Source organism: Lonchura striata, chromosome 17 (assembly GCF_046129695.1).
Source record: "Lonchura striata isolate bLonStr1 chromosome 17, bLonStr1.mat, whole genome shotgun sequence".
Classification (NCBI taxonomy): Eukaryota; Metazoa; Chordata; class Aves; order Passeriformes; family Estrildidae; genus Lonchura; species Lonchura striata.
In genome coordinates this window covers 14,887,943-14,913,281 of record NC_134619.1, presented here as the reverse complement: position 1 = coordinate 14,913,281, position 25,339 = coordinate 14,887,943, and the positions used below count along the sequence as shown (strand labels likewise).

Genomic DNA, 25,339 nt, shown 5'->3' with positions numbered 1-25,339 from the left:
AGTATGATCTCAGTTCTTTGCCTAAATGCTTGTATCCCAGGACAGAGAACATCCCCTTTAATCCTGCAATAGCCAAGAGACAGTAGGCGAAATCAATTATACAATGAAGGCTCTCAAGAACTGCAAGACAGCAAGACACAGCTTTGAACACAGAAGCCAACAGCTGCTTGCTGCCTTGTCAAGATCATGGTCATTTTTAGGATGCATACATCCTGGCAACTGGACTCTTCTGAATTAAAAATAATAAAAAAACATACATTTTTTAACTTTTGGTAAGGCAAACTGGCAAACTGGACAATGTCCCATGCAGCTGGCTCTCCTGTCACAGGCTTTAGAACACTGCTGTCTCCATTAAGAAACTCCATTACTTTAAAATTGGCTTCACCAACACCAACAATGATAATGGACATGGGCAGCTTAGAGGCATTAAGAATGGCTTGCCTAGTTTGGTCTAGATCAGTGATCCCTCCACCTGTGATGATCACCAAGATAAAGTATTGCTAAAAAACATGAGAAAGCATACAGTTAGGTATTTCAACACCAGAGCTCACTGAAGGCAGATAGAGCACTCCCTTATGCTAAGAAAGAAATCAAATGTTGCTGTGCATGAGACAAAACCAGAACATCAAAGAAACTTACTTTCATTCACATTTTTTCCTATGCCTAATGATTTTCATTGTGCACATCCAATATTCTCTGTACTAGAAAAAAGAGAAAGGATTAAGTTCAATTTATAAAGAATTACATCAATTGGCAAAAAGTACCAGAGACAAAAAGTACTACTAAAGAAACACAGCTGCAAACGAAATTCACTGATTTACTGTGAATCAGTGCTGTTTTACTGACTGGCATTCACAAAGGCTAGAGATATTTAATATCCCCGCAGTATAACTCAAAAAGCCTTTGTTCTTTTTTTATCAACAATTTAAATTAGAAGCATGAGAAGTATTAGAAATCTCAAAACACAACAGTGATAAATAACATGAGACATTCTAGAGATAACATGAAGGGAAGAATGGCTTTCCCAGAAAGAAAGGAGTACCTCAAACCAATGCCTTAGAGTGTGGTTAAATGTTTAAAATGTCTATCATTTTCCAGAAGCTGAAGTTTCATATCTGGTCCTGAAATGACCAACTGCTGTTTTATAACAGCTATTTACAGACTTAAAAGGAGGCAAACACAATGAAAAGAAGAAAAAACTGAATTTCCAATTCCAATGCAGTTACACAGTCAACACAAATTACTGTACCTGATTGCTGATTCTTTATTTAAATGGGTAGGTTTAAATCTGAAAGAAAAAGTAGAGATATTTAACACATTACGAGAATTAGGAAGATTTCCCCAAAGTGCTGGGAAGGTTAAAAAATACCCTCAGAAATGCAGGAAATCGATCTCCTTAGCCCAAGTGCCTCACAGTGTGGGAAATGTATTTGATATACACACAAACATTAAGTAGCACCAAAAATACTGACACAGCTAGGTGATAAAACAAGTAGCACAGTGTATATCAAAATTCTTTCTGATTGGTCTGTCAAAATGAAATCAGCTAAAATCTATCAGGACACCAAGTCCTTCATTCTTAAGCAAAATTAATGAAGTTTAAAGAAATGAAGTAAAATTTCAACAGCAACCATGGCCACAGCAGCACGCAAGCGAGTCCATGACCATAGGGAAGCACAGATGTTCTGCAATTAGCACACCGATTGAAGAGTTCTCAGACTCCATGCCACTATAGTGGGACGAATAGTCAAGCCCTCTGGTAGCATCTTAGAAGTTTTTTCTTAACATTCTTGAGAGCAAAATTATTTGGCACAAAACTCTGTTCTATGTGCATGCCCTACAGACGACAGAGCTTGGTAAGAGAGATTAGGGTGAGGCAACTGCTGCCTCAGTCCAACTGGTTGAACAGCCAACACAGTACCCCTAAACAATGCAACAGTTAAGTACAGTTCCAGCAAACTGCGAGAGAAATTAGTATCACTTGAGCAATGAAACTAATGTGTCTACCCAGTATAGGTTCATATCAGTATGTACCAAGAGAGCATCAACATGCTCTCTGTAGGCTGAAAACAGAAGAAAAAAGTTGTGATTCAAAGGAGGGAAGATAACGTCAATTTACTATTCCATTCTATTCAACCATCAACATGGAAAACAGAAACATCAGCCCAAAGCAGATCCACAGTAAAGACCTTGCACTCACTGCAGCCATTCCTTGTTGCAGCAAGTGTGCTGCAAACCTTGCCATGTGGTTTATAATAGGAGAGAAGTTGGTTGGCCCGTAGAGTTGGATCTGTGGCAGAATATGGCAGTAGGCATACACTATTCCTTGGATCCCTACAACACAAGGAAGGAAAGCTGCCACAAGAGCCCACAATTCCTCCAGTCATTATTTTATAAGCATTACTAAACAGCATAGCCAGAAACAACTCACACAGCTGTGAACTCCCGAAGGAAAAATAAGCAGCAGCACAACAGGAAATACAGGAAGCACAGAGATGAAAACAGTGGACAGCTGCAGAGATTGGATTTGCACATTTCTTCCCCATTCTACAATTCTTCACATCAGTCTTTGTGCCTTTAACATCACAAAGCTCATGATTTTAGCTTTTGAGCTGGCAGGGCTGACTGAGAAGGCTTCAAACTAGGTTTGAAGGGGGAAGGCAACAAGACCAGACTTGGCAGACATGAGCCTAGGGCTGGCATGCCAGCATTGGGCATGAAATCAAAAACCCAGCTAAAGTGCATCTAGACCCTGCTGACTTTGAAGTGTGTGAGTTATCACCGGAACACACTTGCACACTTACAGAGCCAAGCCAGGGATTCCTATGGTAATAAAAGCCAAAAGGGAAACAGCAGAAAATTATCTCAAAGGAATGATGAGTGCTCCTCCAGGAAGGCAATAAAGCCAACAGCCCAGCTAAGTGCTTTACACCAATGTAAAGAGCACAAGCACCAAACAGGAGGACCTGGAAGCCATTGGTGCTCCTAGAAAGCTACAACTTTGTGCCCTTATTGAAAGTTGGTGGGACACCCAGGGGAATCCTGTCACTAGAGCACAGCTATTGATGGCTACAGGCTGTCAGGAAGGAACAGGAGAGTAAGGAGAGGTGGAGAGGTTGCCCTCTATAGCAAAAGGTGGACTGAGTGTGAAGAGCAGCCATGTGGGTAAAAATCTGACAGGAAGCCTGAAGGTAAAAATTAAGTGACCAAGGCAAGAAAGGGAACTTCATGGTTGGGGTCCACTACAGGCTGCCTGGAGCCTGATGATGAAACCTTTTGCTCCAGCTACAGGAGGGTCTTGTCCTGCTGGAGGACTTCAATTGTCCTGATGTCTGCTGGGAAAGTAGCACAGTGAGCTGTAGGCAATCCAGGAGACTCCAGGAATGCATGGAAGACAACTTCTTGACCCTGGTAATCAACAGCCCTGCCAGAGAGGATGCATTACTGGATCTGTTGGTCACCAACACAAGGCAGCTAACTGGGAACATCAAGATCAGAGGCAACCTGCACTGCAGTGATCATGCATTGGTGAAATTGGCAATCTTGAGGAATATGGGTCAGGTAAGAGTAAAATTAGGCCCCTGAAGGTTAGGAAAGCAGACTTCCAACTCTTCAGGGAGACAGTCAGTAGGATCCTCTAGGATACTGCCCTCAGGGACAAGGGAGAAGAATAAAGCTTGGCTGATTTGTAAGGAAGTCTTCTATAGAACATAAGAGCTAGCAATCTCAGGAGCAAGAAATCAGGCAAGGAAGGCAAGAGACCAGTATAGCTGAGTAGGGAACTGCTGGTCAAACTAAAGGGAAAGAAACAAATGTATAGACAGCTGAAGTTAAGGCAGATCACCCAGGAAGAATATAAACTTTGGTTGTGTAGGGATGACCAAGGTGAAGCTGGAACTGAACCTGACAAAGAAGGCAAAGAGTAAAAGGAAGGGCTTCTACAGGCCCATTAACCAGAAAAGAAAATTCAAAGCTGTTAGCCTCTGATTGACAATGCTGGAAAACTGGTAACAACAGATGAGAAGGGTGAGGTACCCAATAGCTTTTTTGCCTTAGTCTTCAATGGCAAATTCTTTCCATAACTCTTGAGTGGATGGACAGCAGGATGAGGACTGGAGGAGCAAAGTCCCTCCCACTGTAAGTAAAGATCAGGTGTGTGATCACCTGAGGTATGTGAATGTACTTAAGTCTATGGGACCCATAGATGGCTTTACCAAGGGCAAGTCCTCCCTGACCAACCCAGTGGCCTTGCACAATGGCATAGCTCAATAGACAAGGGAAGGGACAGAGATGTCATTTATATGGACTTCCATAAAGCCTTTGACACAGATCCCCACTACATCCTGCTCTCTAAACTGGAGAGAAATGTACTTGATGAGTTGTCCTGGGTTGTAAGATAAGCTTGTATTCCATTTGCCATCTGTCGAAGGCGAACCGGTTGGACAGGTTTTTGTTATCTCTCTCAGAGACAATGGTTTGTCCTGTAGAGGCAATGGTTTGTTTATACACCATTGACTGATTTAATGAAGGGCTGAAAAAATGTAACACCGTGAGGGGTCCCACCCAGAGGGGGGAAGCAGCTCTCGCTCTTTTTCGCGGGACTCCGAGAGAAGCAGCTCTCTCTCTCTCTCTGCGCGGGATTCCCGAGGAAAGCAGCTCTCTCTCGCTCTCTCTTCGGCGGCACTCGCAGCGAAGCAGCCGGCGCGCGGAGGCGACGGCAGCGGAGCTCAGAGGCAACCCCGGCGCAGAGGAAGACCGGCCCCCACTGCCACCAGATCTTCAGAGGAAAATTATACCCTTCTAAAGATCACCACTTCAGCTGCAACTCATCAACTATTGCAAGGGAAAGCAATTGTCCCAGCAAACCTGATACTGGCAATCCTCAGGTTCTAGACTTTTTCTTTCACTGGTTTTGTTTGTACCGATTGCATTTGCCTTTTTTAAATTGTTGTCCAGTTTTCTCCTAGTAAAGAATTGTTACTCCCACTCCCATATCTTTGCCTGAGAGCCTTTTAATTTAAAGATCCTGGTAATTCAGGGGGAGGGGGGTTTGCCGTTCTCCATTGTACAGGAGGCTTTGCCCTCTTTCACAGACTCCTGTCTTGTCTAACCAAGACAGAATTTGGCGCATCAACGTGAGGCCCGAGGGCATTGAGAGGGAAAAAGGATTAACAGTTCTTAAGTAATTTGGTTTTGTTGTGTGTAAAAACATCTTCAGCATCACCATGTGGTCTAGTTTACCTTGGTTTGGGTGGCATGTGATCGTAGCTATACTTTTCCCATTTGCAGACCCTTATCTAAAAATGGGTCCTATAACTAAGGCTACGGTGTCTGTTATCAAGTTTGGCTTCTGGGTTAATTGGGTGAGGAATTCATGGATCTTTAATTTCCTCTGGAAGGCAGGTACATGGATTCATAGCTATCACACGTTAACTGTATGTTTTTGGGGTTACTTTAATAACGGTACCTACTGCGAGGAAATAGCACCTGGGCAAACTTTCTCTCAACCTTTTAACCATCTTTTTGGGTCTGCTCCACCAGTTCTCAAAGGGTTAAGATCCTTTATAAGTGCTAATGATACCATACAATGGGTGGTGTTGCTGATAGTCCTGTTATATTTAGCATTCAGAGATAAGGGAAGATTAACCTGGATAACTACCCTCACACCTACACCACAGACTCGAGATGCTGCTGCTCCAGAGCCTGACCCTGCCCCACAGCCCACCTCAGAAATGAACCGCCCAGATTGGGTGAGGGTTCTGGTTAAGGAGATACGAGAGATGCTGAAGGAGTGCATTTCCCCAGCTGGTGAGAAACCGGCCCTTTGCCTTGAGGAGGGACAGTCTAATAGTACAGCTGTGGAACCCACTAATGTTACAACTGTCCAGGTTCCAGCTGAACCACAAGGGCAGTCACGGTCAGCAGCAGTGGCCCCGGTAGAAACAAGGAAGTCTAAGGTGAAAGCAGAGCACCCTGCAGATAGGGACAGGAATGGAGGAACCTCACAACCCACAGGGGAGCCAGAGATTGCTATCATCACCGAGTCCCTGACGTACGAAAGTCTTCGCAATCTGCATAAAGACATTGTGCGACGAGGGCGTGAGGCTTATGCTACCTGGCTACTCCGGGTTTGGGATCTTATGGGTACAGGCGTGCAGCTGGACGGTGGTGAGGCAAGGAACTTGGGACCCTTGACCCAGGACTCGGGTATAAATCAGGTTTTTGTAAGGGAACCAGGGTCCCTTTCTCTCTGGGAGCGGCTCTTAATGAGTGTCAGGGAGAGGTTTATCCACAGAGAGAGAATGCAAGAGCACCATCATAGAATGCGCTGGAAGACCCTCGAGGAAGGGATCCAACAGCTGAGAGAAGTGGCAGTATTGGAGGTACTCTTTGGGAGGGATGGACGACACAATAATGATCCTGACAAGGTCAGGTGTACGGGACAAATGCTGTGGAGTCTGGCAAATCTTGGGCCATCTCAATACGCCACCTTCATTGCAACGATCAATGCTGACACCCACCGGGAGACAATAGGTTCTGTTGCCAACAAACTTAGGAATTATGAGAGTATGATTAATGGCCCAATGCAGGCTCATATCTCAGCTGTGATTAAGGAGTTTAAAGAGGAGATGAGGGAGGAGATAAGGAAGGTTAATACAGCACCCGTGAGAGTCACAGGCCCCAGAATCAGCACCCAACAATCCCCAGCTAGAGAGAGAGGGTACACCCCAAGGGCTAATCTGTGGTTCTTCCTGCGTGACCATGGGGAAGACATGGGGAGGTGGGATGGGAAACCCACTTCTGTCCTGGCAGCACGGGTCCGTCAACTCAAGGAGGGAAACTCTAACCGGGGGAGTTCCACCAAAGTGAAGGTAGCCTCAACCTCCCGTGACCAAGCTTGTGGGTACGATCTGTCAGACCCCCTTGAAGGGACCTCTAGTATGTATGCCCAGGGAAGGAATGATAACCAGTGTTAGAGGGGCCCTGTCTCTAGCCAGGGAGAGGCACGAGAAAACCGGATCTTCTGGACAGTGTGGATCCGATGGCCTGGCACATCAGAGCCACAAAAATATGATGCTTTAGTTGATACTGGTGCACAGTGTACTCTGATACCATCGGGACATGTGGGGGCAGAGCCTGTTTCCATTGCTGGTGTGACAGGGGGATCACAACAATTGACTCTGGTGGAAGCTGAGGTGAGCCTGACTGGGAAGGAGTGGAAGAAACACCCTATAGTGACTGGCCCAGATGCTCCGTGTATCCTAGGCATAGACTTCCTCCGGAACGGATATTACAAAGACCCAAAGGGACTCAGGTGGGCTTTTGGAATAGCCGCTGTAGAGGCAGAAGACATTAAGCAATTGAACACCTTGCCTGGACTGTCAGAAAACCCCTCTGCAGTAGGACTCCTAAGGGTGGAAGAACAACGCGTGCCAATTGCGACCTCGACAGTGCACCGCCGGCAGTATCGGACGGATCGAGATGCCGTGATCCCCATCCACAAAATGATTCGGGAGCTGGAGAGCCAAGGGGTGGTCAGCAAAACCCACTCACCCTTCAACAGCCCCATGTGGCCTGTGCGCAAATCTGACAAAGAATGGAGATTGACTGTGGACTATCGTGGCTTAAATGAAGTGACTCCACCGCTGAGCGCTGCTGTGCCGGACATGCTGGAACTCCAGTACGAGCTGGAGTCCAAGGCAGCAAAGTGGTATGCCACCATTGATATTGCTAATGCGTTTTTCTCCATTCCTCTGGCAGCAGAATGCAGGCCTCAGTTCGCTTTCACCTGGAGGGGCGTGCAGTACACCTGGAACCGACTGCCCCAGGGGTGGAAACACAGCCCCACCATCTGCCATGGACTGATCCAGGCTGCACTAGAAAAGGGTGAGGCTCCAGAACACCTGCAATACATTGATGACATCATTGTGTGGGGGAGCACAGCGGCAGAAGTGTTTGAGAAAGGTGAGAGGATCATCCAGATACTACTAGAAGCTGGCTTTGCCATCAAGAAGAGCAAAGTCAAGGGACCTGCCCAAGAGATCCAGTTCCTGGGAGTGAAATGGCAAGATGGACGGCGCCAGATTCCCACTGAGGTCATCAACAAGATCACAGCTATGTCCCCACCAACCAGCAAAAAGGAAACACAAGCTTTCCTGGGTGCCATAGGTTTCTGGAGAATGCACATTCCTGAGTATAGCCAGATTGTGAGCCCTCTTTATCTGGTTACCCGAAAGAAGAATGATTTCCACTGGGGCCCTGAGCAGCAACAAGCCTTCACCCAGATCAAGCAGGAGATCGCTCATGCTGTAGCCCTTGGCCCAGTCAGAACGGGACCAGAGGTCAAGAATGTGCTCTACTCTGCAGCCGGGAACCATGGGTTGTCTTGGAGCCTTTGGCAGAAAGTGCCTGGGGAGACTCGAGGCCGACCACTGGGATTCTGGAGCCGAAGTTACAGAGGGTCTGAAGCCAACTACACTCCCACAGAGAAGGAAATCTTGGCTGCCTTTGAAGGAGTTCAAGCCGCCTCGGAGGTAATTGGCACAGAAACACAACTCCTCCTGGCACCCCGACTACCGGTGCTGGGGTGGATGTTTAAAGGAAAGGTTCCCTCTACCCACCATGCCACTGACGCCACATGGAGCAAATGGATTGCCCTCATCACTCAACGCGCCCGTATTGGAAACCTGAATCGCCCTGGGATTTTGGAGATAATTACGAACTGGCCAGAAGGTGAAAACTTTGGTCTCACTGATGATGAGGAGCAAGTACAAGTGGCAAGGGCTGAAGAAGCTCCACCATACAACCAACTACCAGCAGAGGAGACCTGCTACGCTCTTTTCACTGACGGTTCCTGTCGCATCGTAGGGATGAACCGGAAGTGGAAAGCAGCCGTATGGAGCCCCACACGCCAAGTTGCACAAGCTACCGAAGGAGAAGGTGGATCGAGCCAACTCGCTGAACTCAAGGCCGTTCAGCTGGCTCTGGACATTGCTGAAAGAAAGAAGTGGCCAAAGCTCTACCTTTATACTGATTCATGGATGGTAGCCAATGCTCTGTGGGGCTGGCTGGGAAGGTGGAGGAAGGCCAACTGGCAACGTAGAGGAAAGCCAATCTGGGCTGCTGATATATGGAAAGACATTGCCTCTCGGGTGGAAAAGCTGACGGTGAAAGTCCGTCATGTAGATGCCCATGTCCCCAAAAGTCGGGCTAATGAGGAGCACCGGAACAACGAGCAGGTAGATCAGGCAGCAAAAATAGAAGTGTCAAAGATAGACTTAGATTGGCACCATAAGGGGGAGTTGTTCCTGGCTCGATGGGCTCATGATGCCTCAGGTCATCAGGGCAGAGATGCCACCTACAAGTGGGCACGAGACCGAGGGGTGGATCATGGACAGTGTTTCCCAGGTTATCCATGACTGTGAGACGTGTGCTGCCATCAAACAGGCCAAGAGAGTGAAGCCCCTATGGTATGGTGGGCGGTGGTCCAAGTACAAGTATGGGGAGGCCTGGCAGATTGACTACATCACACTGCCCCAGACACGCCAAGGCAAGCGCTACGTGCTGACCATGGTAGAAGCCACCACTGGATGGCTGGAGACTTTCCCTGTACCTCATGCCACTGCCCGGAACACCATCTTAGGCTTGGAAAAACAAGTCCTGTGGAGACACGGCACCCCTGAGAGAATTGAGTCTGACAACGGCACCCATTTCAAGAACAGCCTTATCAACACCTGGGCCAGAGAACATGGTATAGAATGGATATATCATATTCCCTATCATGCTCCAGCTGCCGGCAAAGTTGAACGGTGCAACGGACTCCTTAAGACTACCCTAAAGGCACTTGGTGGGGGAACATTTAGAAACTGGGAAATTAACCTGGCAAAAGCAACCTGGATGGTCAACACCCGGGGGTCTGTCAATCGAGCTGGCCCTGCTCAGTCAGAACCCTTACACGCAGTAGATGGAGATAAGGTCCCTGTAGTACATATGAAAGGTATTTTAGGGAAAACTGTTTGGATTAATCCCACCTCAGGCAAAGACCAACCCATTCGTGGGATTGTCTTTGCTCAAGGACCTGGTTACACTTGGTGGGTAATGCAGGAAGATGGGGAGACCCGCTGTGTACCACAGGGAAACTTGGTCTTAAGAGAGAACTGGGTGTAAGATTTCATGGTGTGCAGATGGAAATAGAATAAGGGGTGGATAATGTCCTGGGTTGTAAGATAAGCTTGTATTCCATTTGCCATCTGTCGAAGGCGAACCGGTTGGACAGGTTTTTGTTATCTCTCTCAGAGACAATGGTTTGTCCTGTAGAGGCAATGGTTTGTTTATACACCATTGACTGATTTAATGAAGGGCTGAAAAAATGTAACACCGTGAGGGGTCCCACCCAGAGGGGGGAAGCAGCTCTCGCTCTTTTTCGCGGGACTCCGAGAGAAGCAGCTCTCTCTCTCTCTCTGCGCGGGATTCCCGAGGAAAGCAGCTCTCTCTCGCTCTCTCTTCGGCGGCACTCGCAGCGAAGCAGCCGGCGCGCGGAGGCGACGGCAGCGGAGCTCAGAGGCAACCCCGGCGCAGAGGAAGACCGGCCCCCACTGCCACCAGATCTTCAGAGGAAAATTATACCCTTCTAAAGATCACCACTTCAGCTGCAACTCATCAACTATTGCAAGGGAAAGCAATTGTCCCAGCAAACCTGATACTGGCAATCCTCAGGTTCTAGACTTTTTCTTTCACTGGTTTTGTTTGTACCGATTGCATTTGCCTTTTTTAAATTGTTGTCCAGTTTTCTCCTAGTAAAGAATTGTTACTCCCACTCCCATATCTTTGCCTGAGAGCCTTTTAATTTAAAGATCCTGGTAATTCAGGGGGAGGGGGGTTTGCCGTTCTCCATTGTACAGGAGGCTTTGCCCTCTTTCACAGACTCCTGTCTTGTCTAACCAAGACATGAGTGGACTGTTAGATGGATAAGAAAGTGGTTGGACAGTTGCATCCAGAGAGTAGTGCTCAATAGCTCAGAGTCCCAATGGACATTCATGAAAAGTGGGGTCCCTCAGGGGTCCGTACTGGGACCAGTGTTGTACATGAAGGGAACAAGTGTACCCTCAGCAGGTTTGCAGATGACACACCTGAAGGACAGGGCCATCCAGAGGGACCTGGACAAGCTTGAGAAGTGGCCCATGAGAATCTCCTGAGGTTTAACAAGGACAGATGTTGGTGCTGCACCTGGGCTGGGTATCAGTCCCAGTACTGATCCAGACTAGGGCAGGAACAGATCGAGGGCAGCCCTGATGAGAACGATTTGGGGGTGCTGGTGGATGAGAGGCTGCACACGTCCAGCCGTGTGTGCTGGCACCCAGAAACCAACCATGTCCTGGGCTGCATCAAAGGAAGTGTGGGCAGCAGGTCAAGGGAGGGGATTCTGCCCCTCTAGTCCCCTCAGGTGGGGGTCCCACCTGCATCCAGTGCTGCATCCAGCTCTGGAGTCCTCAGTGCCAGACAGACATGAACCTGGTGGAGCCAGTCCAGAGGAGCCCACCAGGTAGTTCAGGGGGATGGAGCAACTCTCTTAGGAGGAAAGGCTGAGAGAATTGGGCTTGTTCAGCCTGGAAAATAGGAGGCTTAGGGGTGGCATAATTGCAGCCTTCCAGTTCCTAAGGGGTGCTTACAAGAAAGATGGACAGGAACTTTTTACAAGAGCATGTAGTGACAGGACAAAGAGGAATGGATTCAAACTGAGAGTAGGTTTAGATTAGGTACTTCTTTGCTGTAAGGGTGGTGAGGCACTGGAACAAGTCGCCCAGAGTAATTGTGGCTGCCCTTTGCTTGGAAGTGTTCAAGGCCAGGCTGGATAGAACTCTGAGCAACCCTGATGTAGCGAAAGGTCTCCCTGCCCATGGCAGGGGTTTGAAACTAGATGATCTTCAATATCCTTTCCAATTCAAACCATTCTATGATTCTATGAAGTTGCAGGAAAAATAACCTAGCAAAGATATGCTTAAGACTGTGTTTATTTTTCCTTGTCAATTTAACTTGTTTAATTGGTTATGTTCTAATTAGACAAGGTCAGATGCTCTTGGGAACACTAACTTTTCATTTTCTTTTGCAGAAGTTAGAAAACAATCCCTGATTGAAGACTCAACCATTTCTGTAAAAGAAATGGCAATCTCTAAGGGCTTTTTTAATGCAAAAAGCTTTCTTCAGGTTAACAAAAAAAAAAAAAAAATAGAAAGTCCTATTTTAGATGGTACATACTCTTCCATGGATCCATCTAAATTGGCCTATTCCTGGCTTGTATCAATGCAGCTTCATTTGCCACTGTCGTTTACATTGTCCATCATCAGGTTTTAGCATGGTACCAACTCAAAACTGCTGCACAAGGACCCTAAAAGACCACAGACCCAGATCTCAGTGAGGCAGACAAGGCTGAACTGAGAAGAAATGCTTGGATTTTGGCACTGAATATCTAATACCACTTTTTGTTGGCCTAAGATCAGAGAAAAAAGCTTGTTCAAAAACAATTCTGTGTGACAGCATGCTGAGATATCTCAGCCTTTAAAGGTCATGATCTAGCATTGGGAGCTGCCCTTAAATATAGCAGGGGTGACCATGGCTGGATATGAGATAACCATCAAAGCCATTTATCACCCCACCCTTCAGCTGGAGAAGGGGGAGAAAATACAATATACTCATGGGTCAAGATAAGGACAGGGAGATTGCTCAGCACCCACTGTCATAGTCAAAACAGATTTAACATGGGGACATCAATTGAATTTGTTGCTAATCAAATCAGAATAGGATGAAGAAAAGTAAAAACTAAACCTTGAAAACATCTTCCCCTGAGGCTCAAATTCACTCCCAAAAATTCTCTCTCTTCTTCCCCCGCAGTGACACAGCAAATGGGGACTGTGGTCAGTTCACATGTCATCTCTGCTGCTCCTTCCTGACTCAGAGGAAAGTCTCTCCTCACTCCTCCCCTGCTCCAGCAGAGGGTCACCTCCACAGGAAACAATGCTCAATAAACTTCTCCCATGAGTCCTTCCCACAAACTGGAGATCTTAATGAACTGTCTGTGTAGGTCCCTCCCACAAGATGCATTCATTCAGAAACAGACTGCTCCAGGGAAGGGCGTCCATGGGCTGGTGGTGGGTATTTTCTCCCCCATGGACTCAAGAGGCACAGCTGTGTCACCATGGTCTTCACCACAGCCTGCAAGGGAATATCTGCTTGAGACATTTCCTCCTCCTTCTTCTTTACCAGCCTTGGTGTCTCTAGTATTGATCCTCTGACATATTCTCACTCCTTCCCTCTGACTGCTGCCACACAGGGCTTTTTTCCCCACTTCTAAAATCTATTACCCCACCATCACTGATGGGCTCGGTCTTTGTCAGTGATGAGTCTGTCTTGGAGCTGGCAAACATCGGCTCCATTAGATACCAGGGAGGCCTCTGGCAGCTTGTTAGAGAAACCACTCCTGTAGCCCCCACTGCCAAAATGTTGCCCTACAAACCAAATATAACCTGAAACCACCTCCTCTGAAGAAGATGGCTATGAAAAAAAAGCAAGCTTTTAAGACAAACTTTAAAAGAGAGCAGTCAAACATATCCACATTGCTGGTGAAGAAACCCTGGTTTCTAACAGTCTCGGCAGATGGTGGCAGATTCCAGAGGAATCTTAAAAAGCACAGGCACAGGGCTGAGCTGAATCCACTGGCACTTGTAACCCAGCAGAAATAACCAAGTTGAAGCAAAGTACTAAAAATTTTAGTACAGATTAACAATCAATTAAATCTAGACCCCTTCACTGAAGGTTATGGAGCTTGCACAGGAATCTGCATCAACACACATCTGCTTTTGTCAGCATCAAGGTGAGAGTAAAGCTATATTTGCCCCATGTCTCGGTGCTGCATTTGATTTCCACCAGTCATGAAATAAACACAGCATTTCAAACATCTTCCCCAATCAGTGACATTATTTATAAAGAGGTGTTCTCATCTTAGCAATAAGGGTTGCTGGGGTTGAAGTTCAAACTCATGAGATACCTTGAGAAATGGGACATTACAAACAGACATGGACAGAGCAAGGGCAGAGCATTGTGAAGACCCTACCTGCCAGCTAGGAGGAACCTGAGCTCCAAACCCAAATGCAGGAAAACAGCTTGCTGCTGGTAAACAAAAATGAGAAACAACAAAAATGAGAAAGAGCAACTCTGTGATAAACTCACTCTTCAGTTTTATTCACCAAAAGTAGCTGAGAACAAGGCAGAATTCCTGCCACAAAAAATTGGTACATCATCTAGCTGCCCATGGCCTAGCAGCAGGTATCCAATGGTTTCAGGCTTAGGCTTAAGAGTTAATTTCTCTCAGTGCAGCACCCCACAGGACTCTCGGGAGATTTCAAAGAAGCAAGAGAAAAGCCAGACCAATCCCAGCCTGGCCACAGGACAAAGCAGATAAACATGTCTACTCCCATTGCTGCCAATGTCCATTCCCATTGAACCAAATAGGACATTCATGTTTGCAATGCATCATCTGCAACAAGGGATCAGCGCCCAGCTGAAGCATCAAGGGACTCAGAAGGGACAAGCCAAGCACATATGCCAAATTATGAAGGGCTGCCATTGCCTTCCCTAGCACTGACAGAAGCAAGAGGAAACAGTAGCAGCTCCTAAAGGGATCTCCCAAGGAAAAGTAGCCCCTCAATCATTAATACAGTGCAGGGCTAGAACAAGCTGTTCTAGTCACATTTTTGACATGGTGACTAGATCAGTCAAGATCATTACATATGTGTCATAAATCCTGGACTACACTTCCCACACTCCAAATGGCAATCAGGTACTCAATTATCCCATCTGGATGATGTAGTGAAGAGCATCTGATGACATGGGATCTTCATTGGAGGCAGTAAAGTCTACACCCACCTGAGCAGGCAACATGATGGCAGCAAGTCACTGGTATGTCAGCACAAACAAATTAGAAGAACAAACTATATCCAGAAACAGGGGGTTAGCTCAGGCTCACGCAGTTCCTTTCCTCCCAGGCACACAGCAGCCCTACACAGGGACATGCACACAAGTCTGCACCCCTTTTGCCACTTAGGTACAGGTATTTTTAAGCCATAGCAATCCTTTCTACTGACAAACTGAACCAATTGCTTGAAAGAACTTTAAGAAGCCCTAGCTCCATTAAAGTGCTACTTCATCACAAAAAGCAAAAATACAGTATCCTTTAGTGTTTTGCAGACTTCATCACTGCAAATTCATACTGCATTTGCAGTCACTCATGCTGCCAATAAAAGTACTGAACACAACCTCACTGCTTTTGTCCTGTCATCTACCAATACAAGCACTGAGTAACAACTCACCATAAAGTTAATATGGCAGCCTCCCACCACATCCAGAAGTCCAGAAATTAATAACCTGTCTCAATCTAGAGGAACAGAAAGACATTGTAACATGTACTCATTTCACTAAGATCAGAAAATAAAAAAGCAAAAAATCCCAACGAAAATTGTCTTACCTTGCAGGATTTTATGGCTTAAAACAATAATGCCAGAGTTTTTGTAGTTTTTTTATTTTGTTTTTTCTCAGGATGAATGCATCCTACAGAAAGCAAGCACAGAAGCAAATTCCAAAACGCGCCTTTATAGGAGAGCAAATTATTGAAAAAGACAGTGTCAGACATCCCACAATTTCAGAGTTACCAAAATACCCAGCAGAATTAAGAAATTTATTTTTGAAAGGTCTGCAACTACTTTGGCTGCGATCTGACAAACTAAACAGGGTGCTTTTGCCACCAGCACTGGGCAGAGGAAGCAAAAATCTCAGAGTGGGGAGGCTAAAAAAGCCTAGGCCATAGGTTTCCAGTGCTTCCCTGCTTGGATCCATTTGCATTGGTTCTGAATTCACAAGGGACAGAAAAAAGGCAAGAACCTTCCACCCACTTTTGTACTATGCCTAATCAAGCTGGCTGGCAGCCGGAGTAGTCCTGGGCTACGCCCTGTGTGCAAATAGAGCTGCCTCAATTCAGGTGAATCTCAACCTCCAGGAGAATGAGATATCAGGTTTTCACTGCGAACAAACCAAAACCAGCACCACCAGCATGTGACTCAACTTACTCTAGACTGGATGACCAAGACAAGTGCCCCTTGGAAGGACTGCTGTTAGCTGGCAAGGTGACTAGAATGCTCAGGAGGGTGACCAGCTCCAGCACACACATTATATGAGACAAGCTGTGCTTCTGGACTCATCTGTTACAGCACCAACAAGCAATTCTATTTTCACTTGACTCAGTAGAGGCCAAAGCAAGCTGAACAGCTGGGACAAGTAGCTCAGCGGACAACAGGCTCAAGGATATTTTTAGAAATAGGAATGGTAACAGAACCCAAAGAAAACAAAGAAATCTAATTCCCACACCAGTTTTTGTTCTTTTTAAATGTTGGCTTAGTAATACAAAAATACACGTTATTTGGAGGCAACAACTAAACGTGCATGTCTGAGCTCAATATTAGAAAGGGATTGAAAGCCTGAAATCTGGAATAAATTAGCAGGGGCTGAGGAAGCTCACCAGGGAGCCAGTACCTGGTTTGCACAAGTCTGCACAAGTGCCAGGGTAGTTTCCAAAGTGTCTATCAAGTCATGTCAGCCATCACTGTCATGATCTGCACACTGCACCTGAAAGGAGGAGGAAGCAGGCAATGGGCAGGCATCCTGCATTAGGGAGACTGGTCACGGCTCACTGCCCCATCTCTTGTCTGACAGCTCTGCATCAATGCTGAACTCCTCCATGCCATCAGGACTGGGGATGTTGGCCACATCACTATGAAACCCAGGAGCCACACAGCCAGAGTGAATCTCAAGAGAGGAACATGTTCACTTCCTCACTCATTTAAGTATGCAGGTGTAAGCTTAAAAAAAAAAAAATCTTCCCCTGATTTAAATGTAAGAGGTTAAATAAATAAATAAAAATTTAAAAGAAACATTAAAACTCCCCAACATTTCATAATCCAAATGTGTCAATGTGAGGTCATTCAGGACAAGATATGCAACTGGGGTAATGGGAACAAGCAAATTAAAACTTTAAATCTAAGCCATGCTCTTTTTTTCTGTCCAACAATAGTACCAATTTACAAGGAAATTCTAATTTCCATGGAAGAGTAAGACTGTCTCTTTCTGCATCTTATACCAACCAAATTATAAATACTTTATTAATAAACAGTAATTTTTATGTCAGAATGAAGGCTACAGAACTAGATAATGCAAAATAGCAATGCATTTACAAATAAAAATATAGTAATAATTGGTTTACAGCAACATGGTGTCATAGTTCTCCACAAAATCACCAATAAGGAGCATTTCTAACATGTTCAACTGCAGAACACAAGTAATTCCAGAAGCAGTCAACTAAGGGACAGTTGTAAGCAGCTGTCTCCTCCTCCTCTGAAGCTCACATGCCACACAGATTCAGGAACTCTCTGAGATCTCTCTTTAGAAATCAAGAAGTTGATGTTACTCCAGTATAAACCACAGTGACAGCTTTCTCCTAAGGACAATGGGACAAGATGAACCCATGGGTAGCACCCGGATAAGGATGTCAAATTCAATGGCTAGATATCTGAATTTGACACAGAGTTCTTTAAAGGACTATTCAGATCTGCTGGGGGTCTTCCACTAGTATCAGTGGAAAACCCATACATACAGTCAGGTGAATTACGGCTTAATCTAGACACCTAAATGGGAAGCACCATGGCATCCTTCAGTGTCTTAATGGCAAAAGATACCTCAGAGACTGTTCCCCCTTCTCCCCAATCCTTCCCACCTCACTTCTGCTCTTCTCATCTAGACACTCCACCATGAAGCAATTCCCACCCCTCCTGCCTGAACTTTACTCGGCTTCTCTCAACAATTCTGATGTTTGCACATCACCCAAAAGTGACTGGATCATGCCAGAAAGGCCTTCTCTTGTGCAGAAGCCTGGGTGCAGACTCCCAGTGAAGGGTCTCCTTTATGCCAGTACACCTGGAGAACTTCAGGGAATCCAGCTGTTGCCATCTCCACACACCTTGTCTCCCCTCCTTCCTGCTCCCAACTCCCCTCATACCCATGCCAAGGACCAGTTCAGTTATTGGTTCACAACATGGTATGGCTTAAAACAAACCTCTCTTTATAAGGGTTTTTTTCTAAGACAGGCCAAGATTCACTGCAGGCAGCCCAAAGAGTGGTGCTGCTGCAAACAAAACCATCCAATACTGCAGGACACTGTATAGATTATTTATTATTTCTTTGCAAATGAACTCTCCAGTACTCATTACAAGCCATGAAATACAGTCAGCAAGGAAAAGGCCCCTTTCGTCTACAGGAGAAACTTCCAAAATCCATAGAAAATTATTTTGCTTTTGTGTATATGCCATGAAACCTGTGAATACCAACACCTACAAATTTCTATTTTGCTGCTTCTATTTGCTACATTTGCTGTTTCCATTTAAGTAACTACGGAGCTGAGCCGCTGCTTTCACTTATTTTTCATAAAACTGTCACAAAGATTAGCCTGTGTCACAAATATGAGCGGTTCCTAACATAGAACAAGGAAAACATCACTCTGAATCACAATGAAGAAAGAATTGCCATAATACTAGGTAGCATTTGATCAAAAGATTTATGTTCACACACATATTAAGCATGTAATCCTCATACAGAGCTGGCAAAGTTGTTTAGAAGATACACCAAAATGGCTCCTAGGTAAATTTTTGGAAGCCTCAAATAATAGGTTTCAAGGGACAAATTCCAAATTAAAACTAAAACAGTAGTGCAATATTAACAGTGTTGTTAGTGAAACTCCTGAGTGTCAGTCTAGACTCCTCTGATGAACTTCCCCAGCATGTTACGGGTATCATCTGCCCATGCATCAAGAATTTTGGCTTAAATGAACTAACAGAAAAAAGCTATCCTTTTGAACTAGTTCATTCTGAAGCAGATTCCAAAGCACAGAAAGCTTCTAAAAATCAAACCAAACAAAATAATAAAACAAATATTTTTGGGCTATAGCAAATATAGCCCCACAAAACATCATGTGTAAACCATGTCATGTCAGTTCTAACAAATGACAATATACACCTCTTAGTCACCTCCTCTATATGCTTGCTGCACACTTTTGAATGAAGATTACTTCCTTCTGACCCAAGACTGTTGATTCCCCACCAGTAAGAGCTCACAAACACCACTTAGAACACTGCCAGCTATCAACAAGCCCAGCACACCTGTTGGAGGTTTGGATTTTTCCTTTTTCTTCTTTCTCTCAAGGAATTTTTCTCCCATTTGTTGCCTAAGAGAGACAAAAGATGTGGCCAAGATGGGGAGGAAGGGGCAGGGGGTGTAGCTGGCTGCAGTCTTTTAGCTGGGGAGTGAGCTTGGTAGCTGGAGGGGATTTTCTCTCGCGAAGTATAGAGATACCAAGACTTAGCTGGGGGCCAGGGCCTGGGCTCAGCCCTCTCTCGTACTCTCACTCTTGGGATCAGAGGTCATGGTTGTGGTTTTGGTGCTGGACTGGCTGTGGTTTGGTGCTTGACTGCTGCTGCCCAAAGGTTTCACCACTGCGGAGTTTTACCCTTCACTGCTTCTCCTTACCCTGGGTGAGCCTCTGCTCGTAAGAGCAGCCATTGAATTGGGACCTTTTCAACAACCGACCTCACTGGGACAGACTCTCAAGTATTTGGGTGCCTCAGGGGAAACCCAGGACCCCTCTCCCCTTCTGGAGGGAGCACCTCCCAGCTGCTTGTGGGATCCTGGCTGCCACTGCGGTACCCCCATTGCTTCTGCCACAGCTTCAGGCTTTTTGCTACACTTTGTTTGTCACAGGGAGTTACACAGGGGTCTGCTCACCTCTGCTGTTCCAGCCTGCTGTTCTGAGGTTCCTGCTACAGTCCAGCTTGCCACCCAGAGTGGCAGACACCTGCAGGGACTGGCTGCTTCCTGTGAGTTTGCAAAGGAAGCCCCTTCTCCATCCCTTCCGCCAGCCCGCCGCCATTGCCGTGCGCAGAGAGGCGGCCGAGCTGCGCCACAGCGCCCCCTGCAGCCGCGGGGGAATCATCGCCCCGCCCTGCCCGGCCGGCAGCCAGCGGCGCCCCTGCTGGCTGTGCCCGGAACTGCGCCGCAGGGGAAGGGGCTGAGCCGGGAGAAGGCTGGCGCCGGGTCTCTGCCTCTGCTCGCTGTCGCTGCCGGGCTTGGTGTTTGTTTGCCTGGCTATGCACACACACGCTAGGAACGAACTGCTATTCCTTTGCCCGTATCTTTGCCTGAAAGCCCTGTGATTTCAAAGTTACAATAATTTGGAGGGAAGTGGGTCATATTTTCCATCCCAGGATGGTTCCCACCTTCCTTGGCAGACACTTGTCTTGTAAGCCAAGACAACACCTGAACACCTATTTCCAGGTTAATAATCTCAATAATTATTAGGAACTACCATACCGCACAAAGAATAACATTAGCACGCATGCATTTTGCTAAATCTTCCAAATCAAACTTTCAGCATGAGATTTCTTCAGAGGATGAAGAAGTAAAATTCTGCAAATGTGAAGCATTTAGGTGTTAGAAAAGTAGATAGAAATTAATACTCATGCAGAACAATCTATGGATTAAAATGCCTTTAAATTATCAATGTATTGCTTAGAAGAAAAATTAACATGTTAAGTTGCTATCAGATTTTCTTTTGTAGAAACACATTAAAAGATGTAGTTGTTCTGCTACACCTCCACAAGCCAGGGCCACAGAGAATTAGTTATAATATACAGGGAAATGCAGTTCTGACTCAAAACTAAATTTCTATTTGAAACAAATAGAAAAAAAGTTGGGAAAACCTTCCAGTCTCTTGAGTGGATAAATCTGACAAGATACCTCAAAGTCCTCTCTGTGTTAGTATCCCAAGGCACTTAAGTTTGTCTGACATCTGCAAGTTTCTCAGTTAACTTCGAAACAGTGCTAGAAAGCCACAATGAAAAAAACCCAAACCAACCAACCACCCAATCAAAGAAGACATCACCACCAAAGCTCAACTTGAAACCCTGGCCAGAATACTGAAAAAAACAGTTACAATTCTCCTTATGCCTAACCACTGGAAATTGTGTCACTTCTGCATTTGCTGACTTCTCAATCTGACAACTCGTAATATTTTAAGACAGACATATAATCACTTATCTGCCGCACTACAATTCTAGAAGGGCAATCTAATAACTTAAATATGACTAGACAACCTGATAACTCATAGTTAGCATCAACAGAAAATGGATGACTTGGAACAACAAAGAGAATTTCTAAAGGCTGTACCTTGACAGGTTTATTAAAATCTCTACCACAGAAAGTCTGCAAGGAAACAACTGAACTTCCTCCAGCATGGATTTAAATTGTTCTTGATGACCTTAAAAACATGACAGCATAATGTCACATGAGGAATACAGCATGCAACTCACTAGGAATGATGACAAGGGGGCTCTTCATGGCAAGCTAAGAACCTCAAGTTAAGCCTCAACCAGTTCAACCCTGGCACCTATCAATGGCCAAGCAACAGCTCTGCAAGAAATAAAAGCTTGATGCTCTCAGTGAAGTTAAATTTTACAGCCAAGCTCAACACCATTGAGAAGAAAGAGAGACCCTCTTCTCACTTGCTGCCTGTGATCAGACTCCTTACTCAGGTAGCTCCATCCAGTCACCAGGCAGCAAATAAACAATTTGCTGCAGCCATAGTGAGCAGAATACCTTTTTATAGGATACTTTCTCTGAAAAACTGGTGCAAAGCATGAGTAGGAGTGGGACTCTCACTTTGAGTAAGAATAAGCTGTCTGACCAACTCAAGGAAAACATTGTGCGGAAATTCTACCTTGTTGCAGAATTTCTGAGAGAGAGAGGGCATGATTTATGTCTGTTATGAGATTTGAGCTACTCCAGCCTAGGCCTCAGATATGGGCCTTGTGAGGCCCTGAAAGCCTTTTGCGTAGTAAGAAATTAGTTGTAGCGCACTTAGAAATTATGTTAAGGTAACCACAAAGTAATGAGCTATCTGAGTGTGAATTAGGATAGAGCTGCAGTGTGAAAAGCCTGACCACCTTAAGGCAAAGGTAAACAATGTTAGCTTGCCAATGAGAGTGCCTTTGTAAATTGTAAACATATAGTTATATACACAGGAAGTGTATATAAACTGCCATCTTCTCACTAATAAATGGAGAACGTAGCTTTAACCACATTAGCTCGATCTGCGTTTGTCCAGTCCAGCTCCCCTCATATTATAAGAAGTTCCTGCTTCTCTACCTCTGATCTGTACACAAGCTGCCATGCTCCAGCATCGCTCTGCTTGTCAAACTCCAGAACTGGATCAAATTTACCTAAGAAATCCTTCACACAAAACCCAAGAAGTAATCAGCCTCCTTTATATTTCACCAAAATAAGTAAAGAAATAATTAAATAGTAGACAATACTTCAAAAAAGAACAAAGTCAAAAAAACTATGCATTAGTTTTCTTTCCTCACTTTTATTTTCCGTTTTAAAACTGCTGCACTCTGTAAGTGATCAGCATGTATCAGCTCCAATTCCGAGATCTCCTCAAACAACTTTTGTCCCTATAAATCACATCATTTTGCTAACTTAGAGTTAGGTGACTAAATCACTGTATTGGTCTGGTCAGAACACCTAAGTTTCCACCTTTTCTTCTTTAACAAAAATATAGAAGTATCAGTTCACTTGAGACAATTATATAAGTGATTTGTATTCATATACAGACTATTCCAAAGCCAAAATAATACCTTAAAACCTAAACCTGGCAGTTGAGTTTCTAGTTTGACATTGTGGACTTCAACATGAAATTGTATCTCCAACTTATTCCACTGTAAAAAACACAAAACACAGCAAAGCCTTTGCTCACAAACAGATTACCAGCTTAGCTGAATGTCTGCAAACACAGAGATTCCTGGCCAAAGGTACAAAATGTAACTACTAGAAAAGCATGCAAGATATTTTTTTTTTTAAATCATTACCTTTTTGTCCAAGTTTTGGGCTTCAATTTGCAGGTATACAACCCTGGTACCTAATGAAATCTCTGAAATTTAGGGGGGAAAAATGTAAAAAAGAAGTCACAGAGTTTTGCTATATTTTGTCCATGAACTGTAGTTTCTTTTAAATAACTCTCTCCTCTATAAATATAGCGTTTGAAGATATACTGAGAAGAAACCAGAAAAGCCACTTTATCCCAGACAACATATTGAAAGAGTTTTTTTCAAACAAAAACCTTACCTACCGTAATAGTGCCCTTTCCTGTTGGCTTTCCCTGCTTCAATTCCAGCAGTCAGGTGAACGCTGAGCTGGACACAACCTCAGATTAGAAGACAGATAATAAAATTATCATTAAAGAAAGAATTACTCTTCAGGTGCAAAGTCTTCAACCTCTCATAAAAGTTCTAAAACTATTTAAATGTATTTCCAACAGTGACAGCCATTAGTTTGTGTTCCTGAACAGCCTGAAAATCATCTTCTCTCACTATCCAGGAAACAGTGCCCACAAACATGTGTCCAAATTTGACTTTAGCTTCCTGCTTTTGCTACCTCTTAGACACAAGAAGCATTGCCATCACAAGCAGCCAAAAAGCTACTAAATCTTAAAATACTAGTTAATTTATCAAGTCTTTCTTTAATAATATGAATCCCACTTTTCTCCTCCTACAAAGCTATACAAACCCCTTCTCAGGAAATGAACACAGAATCTCAAGTAGCCTTATTTTCCCCCGATTTACTACCTGATGGTCACTTTGTGCAAAGAAAATTCCATGAGAGACCTCCAGGCACCATGCTTCCTTACTCCTAGACTGCCTTTAGTGCTACAAGTGCCTCCTAAGTTAACCAATTAATTACAAAATACATGTATTTCTAACCTTTGCTTTGTGATCAAAATAATTATTTTTCTAACAACATTCAACGGTAACACAAACAAACATGTTTAACAGTGTTTTCAAATTTGAATATTGTTGAAGCCTTTGACAAAGCAGATTTTCACATAATTTTTCATAATAAAGCCAACTCTCGCTGCTATTTTGTACATCACTTAACATGTCTACACGTACCTGTCCCAGTGTGCACTCAATCCCTCCCAGGTAGTAATCATCATTTAAATCAAAGGACTTGCTATCAATATCATACACGCTGAATTTCAGTTTCCACACTTTCTCAAAGTAGTAGTCCACAACCAGCTTCTTTCTTTCACAACCAGCAGAATTCAGGGTCTTGGCAGTTCTTGAACTTTTCTGTGCGATCTAGCTGCACAAACACGGGAGCAAAGCTGTTGACAATGAGTAAGAAGCCCATATTCTCCCACACAACTTTTTACCTGCACCAGATGGACACGGGCACCAGCAAGGCTACATACCCTGGACCATGCCTCGTGCTCAGTGACAAACTGGGCTGACCGATGGTTCACCAAGAAAGGAAATGGCATTGAAAAACACTATTGTATGGGAAAATTCTGAAAACTAGGGGGGAAAGACTGCTGAAACAATGTATTCTGGAGTGCGTGGTTTAGGGCAAGTCATATCGTTACAGGCAAATGAGCTTCCGGATGCAACTATGAGCAAACAAGTCAGCAGTTAAAGAAAACACTGAAGGTTTGAGTGTGGGTAATGGGACTGCTCACCAACCGTAAATCTGAATTAAGTATGTCATACACCTGCCAGGAAGACCTACGGGATGGAAAAGGGGAGACTCAGCATGTTTACAGCCATCGGCAGCGCGCGGCCACAGGCCGCTCTTACCTCAGCCTAGCGGCCATCGCCCGCGTCCCGCAGCAGGACGCAGAGGGGGTCCGACCTGGAGCTCAAGTTCCCGTGGAGGAGGCTCCGGCAGGCCACAGACAGCTCCATCCGGGATACGCAGGCGGCCATCTGCGGGCAGAGCACACCGTCAGACGGCCCGGCCCGGACCCCGCGTGCCCCCGGCGCGGCGGAGCGGAGGCACGCGCGGGCGGGGCGGGGCCACGCCACGGCCCCCGGCGCTCCGCGGCACCGCCCGCCCCGGGCCAGGCGGGCGCGGAGGAGCGCGGTACCTCCGCGCAGCCGGGCACCGACTGCGGCCCGCCTCGCCCCTCGGCTCTTGAATTCACCTAATTCTACCAGGCTATCCCCGCTGCTCCGGCTCCCCTCGCAGGAGCCCTTCCCTCTGCCTCGGTGCGCGCTGCTGCCTCAGGTTTCTACAAAGGGGCCGGGCGTGTTGTCCCCGCCCCGGGACCGTCGCTCACAGCCCTGCACAGGGACCGGGACCTCCGTCCCGCCAGCGCCGCAGCCGCAGCCGCCGCCCCGCGCCAAAGAGTGGCCCC

At 45.6% G+C, this 25,339-nt stretch overlaps 1 protein-coding gene across 1 annotated transcript; it reads right to left on the bottom strand.

Moving 5' to 3' along the window:
* Window positions 1-25,175, bottom strand: LOC110473801 (copine-1). Its single transcript, XM_077787062.1, is given in 13 exon segments — window positions 1-63; window positions 640-701; window positions 1,250-1,288; window positions 2,201-2,334; window positions 14,108-14,160; window positions 15,363-15,395; window positions 15,398-15,427; window positions 15,518-15,600; window positions 23,276-23,339; window positions 24,096-24,242; window positions 24,244-24,288; window positions 24,780-24,908; window positions 25,127-25,175. Coding segments are annotated over 10 exon segments (738 nt in total). The 5' UTR covers window positions 25,127-25,175; the 3' UTR covers window positions 1-63; window positions 640-701; window positions 1,250-1,268.
* Window positions 25,176-25,339: the final 164 nt, after the last annotated feature.